We start from the raw sequence: 12,713 nt of genomic DNA on the forward strand, positions 1-12,713 counted from the left end.
AGAGGCATATGACTACAGCAAGCAGATCAGTAATTGACAAATCTCCTATGCATCCAGAGTCCCCACAACAGGAATCATTAGGGAGGAGAGCTGGCTGCATCTTTCTCAGGCTTGCATTCCTGTCTGTCCCTGTTCTGCCCCACTACTCTCTTCTGAATAGAGCAAAAGGTGCCATAACTTTCATTCCCTACAGAACTCCTGCAGAGCACAAGACGTTACTAACTAACTAATAAAGCTGGAGGAATTAAACACCATGGACTCTACTGAGAGTCAACCAAGTTTAGCTATCAAAAACACATTTGGGAAACAGAATGACAAGAATCCAACTTTAAAAAAAAAAACAAACTCTGATTTCCTTCTGTATATTTTGCTTTGATGATTAATATTCTTACCCAGATTTTGTAAGGGTGTTAAGTATATTTCTGTCACCCCTAACCTATCAAGTTCACAAAGCAGACAATGTTTTCATCTCTGTTTCATCTTTCATGATTTTAGAAAACAAATGACCAAAACAAACCAAACCTTGATTGTAGTCATTTCTGCATTGTAAGATCTGTGGTTTAAGTAATCCATAACCAATGGAAAAGCAAAAGTCAGCAATAACAAAGGTTGAATTCAACAATTCAGTTGAATTAAGGGGGTAAAGAAAGGTTCTTATTTTCTAATTTACATTGCATTTTACTGTAAATCTGCAACATCCAGTGAAATGCATACATCTACTCCTTTCTCTCATTTCCTAGGAAGGAAAGCTTTTCCAAATCCTACCAAATGTGGTAAGAAGAACCCCACTACGACTCCCAAAAAAAGTATGATAGAGAACTGAGAATCAGCTTTTTGGATCCTAATTACTGCAAAATAAATTTCTAAATAATATTGTGTAAAAACATCTTGTCAAATACTATTTTTTTAAATTTCATCAGTGTCATGGAGGGGTAGGAGTAGGATATATGATACTTCAGTAAAAAATCTGTGCCATGATAGGGGATAAAATGAGCACTCAGTGACTCAGAGGTGAGTGGAGCTCAAAATGGAAGAAATTTATAAGGTAGAAATATCATCTTGTAAACTGTGTGCTTTTTTAAATTTGCAAAGAAATGCTTGAGCAGTACTTATCTCCAAGTGGTGATGTCATTTTGGGAATAACCATTTCAGGTTTTCTTACATACTCCTTGAGTATGTAAGGCCTTAAATCATTAGGCCAAATCTTCTAACTAGGGAAACTAAATACATTGAGATTAATACCGTTTTAAAACACCTTCAAGATACTTTTTCACTCTAAATACATTGCACCTCTTTGACTACCCAGTCATTCTTATCCTGGCCGTTACTTCCCATCTTGTGGATCTGCTTGCTGCCTGCTCTAAGGCAAAGCCTGGCCACTTATTTACACACAATGCTTTCTCATGAATAGTTTACAATGGCTACTTTCTTTAAAATGTGCAGATTCAACAACTTTTTTTTTAATACACTTTTTTTGGATTATTCTTTTAAATACACAGTACACAGACACAACATGCATCAGATTTAGGAGGAGACTTTATACCTGTCAAGGCCCAGTTCCTATCTGCTAAGCTTAGTAGTTGATTTGCTCTTTCCTGTGGAAGTCTTAGTGTTTGGGGAATGGTGGAAAGAACTGCCAGATCCTTTCAGACCATTCTTGCTTGTTTTGTTGCAGCAGTGCTCTTGTTGGCAGGACCTCCTAGAAGATGAGGAGCCTGAATGACTAGGAGGTGATTTACTCCTCCCAAAATGTGGGGATGAACTCCTCTGATCATGATGGGATCTCCCAGCCCGGGACGGAGAAGAACTGGCAGTACGGGGTAAAGAGGAGCTCCTAGGGGAGGCACTGGGACTGCGGCGGGGAATGACAGGGCTCTTGGGGGGCGTTTTTGGACTATGTGGAGATCCTGGACTCTTACACTGGGTAGAACTCCTTTGTCTTTGAGATCCATTCTGTAGGATTTGAGCCAGACGAGAGATAAGATCTGAGTCCGAGCTGCTACTGCCTAGGACTCTGTATCTGCGCAACCTTAAGAAGAAACAAAGAAAGATTATTTCTATTTCCACCTATTCACTAAAATTCAAATAGAAACTCTGCATCACTAGAAACTAAGGAGAAGCTTGCATTGCTGGACACATATGTGGAGCTCAACTTTCCAACTTTTTTAGGTAGAGGTGTTTGGATCTAGGCTTTGGCTTCAGTGTTGTTCAGCTCAACACAATATTTATATCTACATAAACCCCTCACATAAATAGCCTCAGTGTTTACGGGATAACTGAAATTTCCTTCCCACTGCAACTTCCTTCAAAGGATTTTGCACTACTGTATCAAAATTATCCTTATCTTGGGAATGTAGACACTGATGAAACTAGATTGCAGTTGTCTGCATATAGATCTGGCAAAGGGAAGGTCTTCTAAAATTCACTCTGCCCTCCTTCAATTAGTTGGTTTATTTAGACATGATCTGAGCATAGTTAATTGACTCAATGCTGATGGCTGGAATCTCCAAATATTTACAATGTCTACACTAAGAACAGATTAATTTTGAAGGAGGCTGAATACAACAATTCCTAAAAATTTTAGTGGGATTGTAAACAACTAGCAGTTCTGGAAAAGTGACCTCACTTTAAAAAATGTGTAAAGATTTAGTTATAGATTCTCAGGTTTCAAAATATTGAATACACATATATTGATGTATTAATTTTAATAGTGAACCAGGTTTATTCCTGTGTAACAGTTTCTCCGCATTCATTCTCCAACAACGTAAAGTTTCTCAGAGAATTGAAGCCCAGAATTCTTTTAAAAAATAGTTAAAGGATGTAACTTCTACAGGATTACATCCTGCACAGTAACTGCAGTCTCAAATCCATTTTTCCATTTTCCACCTCAAAATCTATTTCTGTTTTCTCTGCATTACCTAGCTTCTACCCCAGGTCTAATAGGCGGTTTTCCTGGTGGTGGCCGAGGAAAGAACTGAGCTGAACTTGAACCGGTCACTTGATCAGTAGTTGCCCAAGACACTGGCCTTGGAATCTTGCTTTTTCTGGACTGAGGGCTGCTTGGAGATAAAGAGCTATCTTCATTTTGCTTGTTGAAATGAGAGTCCAGTGTCAATCTAGAAAATGAAGCTAAGACATCATCCTCAGAAAATGGTACTGGAGCAGCAGCCATTTTTTCCTCCAGTGACTTATCAGAGGCACTTGAGAGGTCACCAAGGAAAGATTTGAGCTGTCTCTTTTCCATAAGCAATTTGACCAAGTCTGTCTGATGGGCCTTTTTTAGAAGAAGCTTTTCCTTGGCAGAAACAGAAGAGGAATCTGACATTGAGTCTATCTCTTGTGCTAAAACTGGGATTCGACTCTGCCTGAATACAAAAGAAGATTTAACTGAGTCCTTCTTAGCTCGATAAGAATTCTCATTTTCTGAAATGCAGTGGAGTAACTCTCCATTTCTGGGAGCGTTTTTCTCTTTTTTATTCTCCTGCTGCAAAAAAGTAGTAAGGGCCACTTGGTGGCACTTCAAATCTTGGCTATGGACTTCTTCCTTATCAGAATGAAAACCATTTTCCTGAATGGTTGCTATTTTGCTTGCCTGTCTATTGACATGTGTGTTACTAAGTCTTGAGGGAGACAATTCTGATGCTTTAGGCGCTGTGGACTTCAGAACCTCATCTTGATTTGGCACCAAACAGACAGGCCTTGACTTCGATTCTTGAACTGCTTCAGTGTTTGTCAGAGGTTCTTCCTCTGCAGATTTTGAGTTTCCTGGCAAAGAAGAATTCTGTTCTTTGCTTAGCATTTCAATAGCATCATCAGAAACCACTGGAAGCCCTTCTTCCTTAGCCTCCTCCACAGGAATATTCCCAAGTTCTTTCTCTTCCTGTATCCCATTGTGTTCAGATAGGTCCTTTTGGTCACAGTCCAGGACACTGACAGATTCTTTGACAAGTCCTTCTCTGTCAAGCACTTCTTGGCTAATATTAAGTATCAAATCTGGTCTGCTGGAACTAGCTGGAAGTGCATCTTCTGTCCCAACCAAACCTGGCAAACTTTCCTTCGGAGAGGAAAGTTCCACGGTGTGTTCCACAGACTGACCATCCTGCTCTCTTCTCTCCAGCTGGTGGCCGTAGTGAAAGCTCTCTGAAGCAGACTGTGTGGATGCCACTGAAGGTCTGGGTATTGTTATCTGCGTTGGAAAATTAAAGAAAAAAGTGAGAAATTCAGGAATGTTATAGAAGTAACATCCTTTAAATAGCAGCTTTGATTCCACATCTTCAAGATACATTATATAATGATTCCTATGAATCACAATGTTCAAATAATACCTAACTTCATTATGTAATGCAGATAATTAGAAAAAAAATAGTCTATCATCCTAAGACAGAAATACAGAACATGTGAAAACAAACATAATGTCAGTGAAAAATGTTGCAGTTAGCAAGTAACCTCTCTGGAAATGAGATCCAATATAATGGGCAGATTTTTATTTATTTTACTTTAGTTTGAATACTTTTAGAATAAGTTGCACATAAACATAAAATCTTTAACAAGTACACAGCAATCTTTTTTAGACAAATACACAAGACAAAGAACACAATGATGTTTAGATTCAGAAATTCCATACTCATAATTTTGCCCAGAAAAAGAACTTTCCTGATTGTCCAATATTTGTTATTACTTTTCCTACTGAAGCTTATGCCCATTTTAACTAAGTAAACTGGTTAGGATCTCTCCTTACCTAAGGTAACTAAGAAAATACTAAATACTTACACATCTAAATGCCCTAACAAGTCTGATCTGATAGATACATGCAAAGTACTCCTAAAACCTGTTTATACCATTAAGTCAGATTGCTTTTGAAAAACAGCTGGTTATGATGAGTGCTGTCCCTGGCACACAGCTTAATTGTTAGAGTACATGTCCAGGAAATGGGAAACTTGCTTTCATGTCCCTTCCAACCTGAAGGACATAAACCCACTTCCTCCAGTTCCCATCAAGTAGGGAAAAAACACAAATGGTGTTGTTTCTCACCTTCCCCGTTGAAGACAGGCCACTATCCAGTCACAAACACAAGAATCATGAGGGAAGAGGGTGAGAGAGCACATTCACAAGAGAGAGCACACACACAAGTTTTGTCTCTGGGGACGTGGAGGAATGCATTCTCACGTGAAGAGGAGTCCAACGTTCTGGCGTATATACATTGGATGGAGTAAGTTGGTGTAAACAGTAAAAAGAAAATTTAAAAAACAAGGGGATACCTTTACATCTTTCTCTACATGGACAGAGAGTTCAGCTGTTTTTCTTTCTATTCTGTAGCCTTGTGAATCTGACACAATCCGTACTCAACAGAAAGTGGAAACTGGAGTCTGAGTTTGGCTAAAAATACTTTTCTGATACACAGCTGGTAGAAGACAACCAGTGAAGTGTTGCTAGGATTATGCAATGTTACAATGCAGATTTTATTTGCTTTTGTTACAGAAATTATATATGTTGCTGATCTTACTGTGCTTGTGCAAGAGCTAGTACATTGGTACTACTGGCAATAGAAACCAAACTAAACAAAAGGAGGAAAGAAAAAACAACAAAAAACCAACCAACCAAACACACAAAAAAACCCACAGAGAGTGGCCACAGTAACAGTCTACCTTTTCTCTCCTTTACAATTTGTTTTCAAGGTAGGGCCAATACAGTCCTCCATGTTTGCTGAATTAAAATGGTACACTGAGAAAAAATCTGAAATAATTCATTTTTGGCAAAACAATCCTCCTCATCTCCTCTTACACTCAGTCCGGCTTCTTTCATCAAAAAGAAACACTATTTCCCTTTTGAGATAGTTAAGTGTTTTTTAGTTCAAAAGGCTTCTTTTGAGAGAATCTAAAAACATCAGTTTGGCTACAGAAAGAACAGAGGAAATAGATTTTTTTTAAAAGCACCTTTCCATAATTGGATCATTTAGTGCCTAAATCTCAAGTATTAAAAGACAGTTTAGCAAGAACTCTGCACAGAAAGGAAAATGGATTAAACTGGAGAAAAAAAAAAAAAAAAAGAAAAGAAAAAAGGTCTATGAAACACGGCAGCTGTTCCGTCTTCATACATATGTAAGAACTTGCTCTAAGACAACACATCTCCATGGAGCCTTCACTGAACGGCTTGCTTTCATATGACAGAGCAACTTATTTTGGCCTGTCAGACAAAAATCATCAGCTTATTTAAAAATTCTCATCTAGGGTAAAAGTTCAAAAATTCTCAAGCTGGGTAAAAGTGGTTTCAGGAAATTTTAATGCAATATTGTCCTTGGAAGAGCAGGTTCAAATTTTGGAGAGATCACTTGGGTATTTGCTGTCCACTGAGCTCCGTCTTTAGCTTGTTTCAGTACCTTTTTCTCCAGGGCTACAGATGTATCTCAAAAGTAAGGACCTGTAAAATATTTCCTTTTCCGAACTTTTCACTGGATGAGCTAGTCTAGTTGCCAATTCAAATAACTCAGGATTAAAACACCAGAGTTGTCTTCAACCTACCTGAATGAAGACTTCCCTTAGAATAGCATGATCCTGGTGAGCTCTCAATTTACAGAGGCAAGACACCCTTAGGTATTTGCTTTCAAAGGATATTTATTTATTTGATATATTACCAGAAGAAGTTCAACTGCATTTAAATCCTCCTTTACTCAAATATGTTTACATGAAAACTTTCTTCTCCTTGTGACACCTCCCTCACATATCAATTCTTTGCTAGAAGAAAGCAGCTCTGAAGTTAATTTACATTTTTAACAGACTTCATGTCCTTTGCCATATCTGAAAAGAGAATTTTTTAGTCTTTCAGGCAGATCTTGGCCATACAGATTTAACCCTTACATTCAAGAAAGAGGAGACTAGGCTTGTTGAACCACCTACAATCAAATAGGCAGGAGCTACTAGTGAAAAAGAAACACTGAACAAATGGAGGAAAGAAAAGAATACTGGACTAAGTATGAGTAAAGACTCAGTACTACTGACTAATTCATATTTTCAGAAATGGCTTTTTGAACACATAGATCACTTTCTTGATTTGTATTCACTAACAAACAAAAGTTTGTTTTCTCACTTGGTCAATAAACTTATTAGTCTTCTCAAAACATAAGAACTGGATTAAATCCATGCTGGGCCTGACATTTTACCTATATGTGCAAGAAATTTAAATGGGTAACCATAAATGATCCTTATATTTTTATTTCTTGTGCCACTAGATACGCTCTTATCCTGTGCAAATTTTTTATGTTTAATCATGTCAGTTATGTAAAACACTAAACCTCAGGAACAAAGATTACAATTCATCTAAGAAATAAAATATGGTAAATACAACTTAAAATCCTACATTTCAGCTTACTATGATAACTAGTTTATAACACTGATTATTGCAATTCCCATATTTCAACAGGTGTTATGTGATACAAGAGATGACTAAAAATGGCTGAGACAATATATAGAACAATTAATTAAAAGTTCTCCTTTCACTCTAAAACATTTGAATGAAATTACCAGCACCATAACCTTGAATCTTTTAGCCTTCCCTAAATAATTTCCAAATTCCTTTCTGTTTTCTCAAATTCACACTTGAACTAAGATGAGACATTATCCTGCGTTTCTTCAAGAAATTTTATGTGACAGTGAGTGGGATCTCAAGAAGGACAAAGAACTAAACAACAACACAAATATCTTTCAGACATCCTTTATGACATCTGGTAGACTTTCCTCCATTTAAACCCTTGACAGGCTGCACTAGTAAGTGATATGCTTGCATGAATGCTTCTCTGTACATATACACAGAGGAATTCTAGAGGAATGAAATACTGAGTTTAGGTCTGCAAAGCTGCTAAGTCTGAAAGACATAAACGTGGGAATATGGATTATTGTACAATATCAGCAATAGCTTCTTCCTTGCACTCATGATGTCTGATCCTTCTGCATGTGAAGTGCTGTCAGGATTTCAAGCTTCTTAGAAGCATGAGGTACAGATTTGTTTCCTGCTAATCCTTTCATTATTTGTAATTTCTCATAGTAGTACACTATCATTATATTACTGGACATTCTAAAGACACTTCACCTAATCAGTTTACTCTTCAGAACATCCTTCCTACCTTAGTAAACCCTAAAGCTTTTGCATCCAGGAGAACAAACCCCATGTATCTTTTCTCTTTTCCCTGCTTCTTTTTCACCCATGGTTATCTCTGTAACCAGCAGGAATACAACCAATGTTAGTACAAGTCTGCAACTTACTGGCAAGACCAAAAAATCTCCCTAAATCTTTCCAGTTCACCAGCTTCCTCTTACTTGATGAGGTTTTTTACTTACATCCCTTAACTTCTACTTCCTTGCACAACATCATGCCTCTGCAAAGAAATCTGAACTGCAGGTTACATGAAAGTGCCAAGGGTATATAAGTGCAGTGTCCTGTAATTAACTGCAAGTGCCATTCTCATATGAGTAAACCACTGCTATGCTTTACATCTTGGGAGACAGCTCACAGCTTCCTGTTCAAAACAGACCTACTTCCCCAGATCCTCCCTACCTACTACTATCACTCCTACTGACTTTCTAGAGTGCAATCCTTTGTATCTCTTACATTAAATTTCCAGACTAAGCTCTGGCAGAGAAGATAATTAATTATACTGAAGTTTACTAAAGAGTATTGGCCGTTTCTACAAATAGACTAATATGGGGATAAACAAGAGAAACACATGGCTGTAATGCAGTGGTATGGAACATCAGACTAGAGATTATTGCAAATTTTGATACTGAATCCCTTTCAATAGCCCCATATATATGGTACTGCAAGCACTGCAGGCATTTGTAGGAACTCCTGGTCATCAGGACACCATCATTTTTTGGCAAAATCTCACATGTGGCAGGCCCTAATCCTAGACTAAAGGGAAGTAACATATGAAGATTTTTTTGTATCTATCTGAAAAGAGGCACATGTTGCTCTCCACAGCTCTTCAGATATATTATTTCTTCTATAATGTTAATTTTGGCATTGATTTACATGGAGGTTGCGAGAAATGGGAAGAGGATGGACTAAGATGCAGGGCTATAAATGTGCAACTGTGTTTCCAAATTCTCTAATGTGATAGGGAGCTTTTGAGGACAAAGAACATAGAGATCTACAGTCTTTCTCTAAGGCTTATTAGCCAAGGCCTAACTTCTGAATTCTTAAAACATCTTCCCTTTTCAGTTTTTCCTACACCACTTATCAGGTAAAATAAGGGGTTTTTTGTTATAATATAAAACTATATCCTCAAATATCCAATAGAGCAAATATTGATTGCTATAAAAATAGTATCTTTAATAGCTTTTAGAGAATGCCTGTGACTGTAAATAAGTGGCTAATTAGCTCGATAACATGACTAAAACAAGTACTCATTTAATTTGAAATTAATTCTATATAATAAGCAACATAAACCATTTGAAAAACATCTCTGAAATTTACTGTTAAAATGAAAAGCAGAGGCGCTTACAGATTATTACTTCATAACACTCACATAATACTCCTGCGATACTGCTATTAAAATGTATTATTTTTCTTGAGTTCCACATAAATAGTTCTTTTCAAAAAAAGAAAACATTAATTTGCCTAAACGCACAGTTCAGAGGTGTGAAATTTTTTCTCTGTAATTACAGTTGCACTAGAATCATATGTGATTTTAATAATAGAAGAAAAATATTTGAAGAAATAAATATGTCTAAAAGATTATCTTATGAATGATACTATAGACAGTAGGTACACGTATCTACAGGCACAATACTAATTATATTAATTAGATCAATTATAACTTAATTACATAAGAAATAGTCATTAGTCATTATGTTCTGAACAGTAACCACCTATTTATTTCAAGATGATTATAGTATGAAGTGTCATCATGGAAACAATTGTTGACCCCAGAGTTAATCAGCTCTCCACGGGAAATCCCACAGACAACTTAGCTTTCCTAACATCTTGACTTATTTTATGCCAATGAAATTATGATGTTAGAAAAATGTAATAAATCACATGTGTTTTGTATAGAATTGCCATTTTAAAAGAATAATTTTAAAAAAGAAAAACTGTAACTTCAAGGACAGACAAGAATAGCTGAAGCCTATGGTTTCCAATGTTGGGAATCTTAAATGCACTGCTGATGCCAGAAAACACAAACATTCAAAACAATTATAACTTCATACATGTTTGGGCTTTTTCGACTCAATGTATGTTGATGCTATTACCAAGGTTAATTCATTGTCCAGACCTTCATGACTTTTGTGTTGCTTCTAGTAGAGAAATCTGCAGAAGCAGAATGGCCAAGAATGGTTCTATCACTAAAAATGGAAATGTTCTCTACAGCAACACACTATTTGGAAAAAATAAAGTCGCTCATGCTGACTTTATTGACTGACTGCTTGTCCTCAACTCTTAATTTCTTAATTTACTACTTGGAAAGTTCCCACTGGAAGAATTTAACATCCTGTATGATTTAATTCTTCTTTACACCAAAGGCAGATGTGAACAAAGTATGCCTAAAGAACTTCCTTCAGACAAAAGACTGTCCTGAAAAGGCTGCAATTAGATTTCTATGTATCAAGCATTTTTCTCTGTCACTTGGATAAAAGTAATAAAGTTTTTACTTATTTGCATTAGAAAAAGAGCGTATAGAAGAAAATTCTTCTAGAAACATCATTATCAATATAAGATCCAGTTGCTTAAAAGAATGTGAGGAAGCCAGGCTAAATTTTATTGAAGAAGTAACAATTATTAACAATTACCCTGTCATGAATGAGATGGTACAACATCTCTGCATTTACCCTACTTAATAAAATCAAGTCTACTGTGTATGAAACAGTTCTAGAAGCTACAAATTCAACTAACTCCTTGACTTTGTGCCTTGATTAAAACATGGAAGAACGTAACTTAAACCTCATGCTGACTCAATATAGTTTCCATCAGGATAGGTAACAAGAGGCATAACAATTCTGTAAAATCTGAAATTAGAACCCTTTTTCTACAGACAAATTATGGCTTTAACCATGGCAGGAGTGAAAACACAAGACTTGCTGAACATAGAAAACCTGTTCCCTCTTTTCTTTCAAAAACACATCTATTTGATCAAGTACCATGCCATGAAAATGAAGTTCAGAAGAGGATTTTGGACAAATGTATCCCTTCATGATATTTTAAATTCTAAACTAGAGTGTTAACTAACTGAGTTTTATAGTAATCCTACCATAAATACCAATTTAACATCACTGACAAATTTGAAAAGAACCTTTTGGGGTTTTGTTTATTTGTGGTTCTAAAAAGGATTGTTAAATGTGAAAACCAAGGTAAATTTCATTCTCTTGCTATTGCAGACTAGTGAAACCTCCTAAAACTAGTTCATTAGAAAAAGCAAAATTTACAAGAGTTACATGCACTCCTGGCTCATAAACCTGGAACATGTAAAATAAAAAAACCCTCAATTATAAGGGATATGCATTCTTTCTCTAAGTAACCCTTGAACATGTAAAGAAGTCTTACCTTATTCTTCTATAGGTCCCTGACTTCCCTAAAACTTAAGGTAAATTTTTAAACTCAGATCAGTATATTATTTCTCATCTTGGATATGAATATGAAAGTAATTACATTTCCATAGCTTCCTGTGTGGAAAAATTTTACAGCATTTTGTAACTATTTGTATATGTGTATAATTACAAAATATTTTTAAATGGTCCAGTAAGGTAGAAATTTGAGAAATTTAAGACAGAAGAGAAAATATTTGTATAAGTACCGACTAATTCTAATTGCTTAACCTGAGAGACACAGATTATCCTTCCATAACAAAATGAATAATCATAAAATAATTTAAATTCAAATTAGCCTCCTTGCACATACCTGATTAAGCACACTGAAAAAATAAAATACACCTGAATTGCAGAAAAAACTGGAATTTGTTAAGGGCTCTATCATATTGTAGAGCAGCCAGTTTAGAAGTATTCCAGATTGTTGCAGTCGCTAGAAGAGGTGTTCACTATCTTATTGCAGAATTAGAGCTGATAAACCAGAGATGAAAAAACTGACATCACTGATTTTGATTGTTTCTTAAGACACAGTTACACATTTAGCACTACACCTAATTAAGCAGTATCTTCACACACAGCCCTGGCCAGTAGCTGCTGCACTCACATCACCTTTACCATTGACCTCACATAACACCCATTGCAGCTCTCTAAACGAGCAGAGAACTCATCTGGTTGAAAAATTCACAGAAAAGAGAGAAAAAGGTTAGGTTTCAAGAGGATTTGCTCTACAGTTTGACCATGCTACAGATGAGACAGATACTAATAGCACTCCAGACACACTCTTCATACGCAAGTACAAAGAATTTGTGGTTTTTTTATGAGCTGTAATGCTGCTGCACTCTTTTCTTCACACTGCAAGTTGAGTAACTAAGGAGAACTGAAGCAAAACACTCCAATTCTCTTTCATTATTTACGTATGGCAAGAAAGGAGTCCTCTATTGAACAAATATAGACTGACCTATATCCTATAGCCTCTCTGCACTAGTGTGCAGAAAATACACAGAAATTTCATGACTTAGTCTATCCAATACAAAGTAAAAGAAGATAGAGTTCCTGAGCCCTCATTCATCAAAAATCTGGAAAGAAAGTTGATTTGCCTAATTTCAGAAACAAATGTATAATGTCTTATTTTTAAATACATGA

General features: G+C 36.2%; 1 protein-coding gene across 2 annotated transcripts in view; it reads right to left on the reverse strand.

Moving 5' to 3' along the window:
- Positions 1-223: 223 nt before the first annotated feature.
- TTBK2 (tau tubulin kinase 2) overlaps positions 224-12,713 on the reverse strand; it is a 78,848-nt gene continuing 66,358 nt past the window's right edge. For both annotated transcript variants that reach the window (XM_066321265.1, XM_066321266.1), the window contains 2 exons: positions 2,919-4,186; positions 224-2,029 (listed from right to left, as the gene is read on the reverse strand). In XM_066321265.1, the coding sequence (XP_066177362.1) occupies positions 1,561-2,029; positions 2,919-4,186 (1,737 nt within the window). In that variant the 3' untranslated portion in view covers positions 224-1,560. The remainder of the gene's footprint in view (positions 2,030-2,918; positions 4,187-12,713) is intronic.

The sequence above is a fragment of the Sylvia atricapilla genome, chromosome 6 (assembly GCF_009819655.1).
Source record: "Sylvia atricapilla isolate bSylAtr1 chromosome 6, bSylAtr1.pri, whole genome shotgun sequence".
Classification (NCBI taxonomy): Eukaryota; Metazoa; Chordata; class Aves; order Passeriformes; family Sylviidae; genus Sylvia; species Sylvia atricapilla.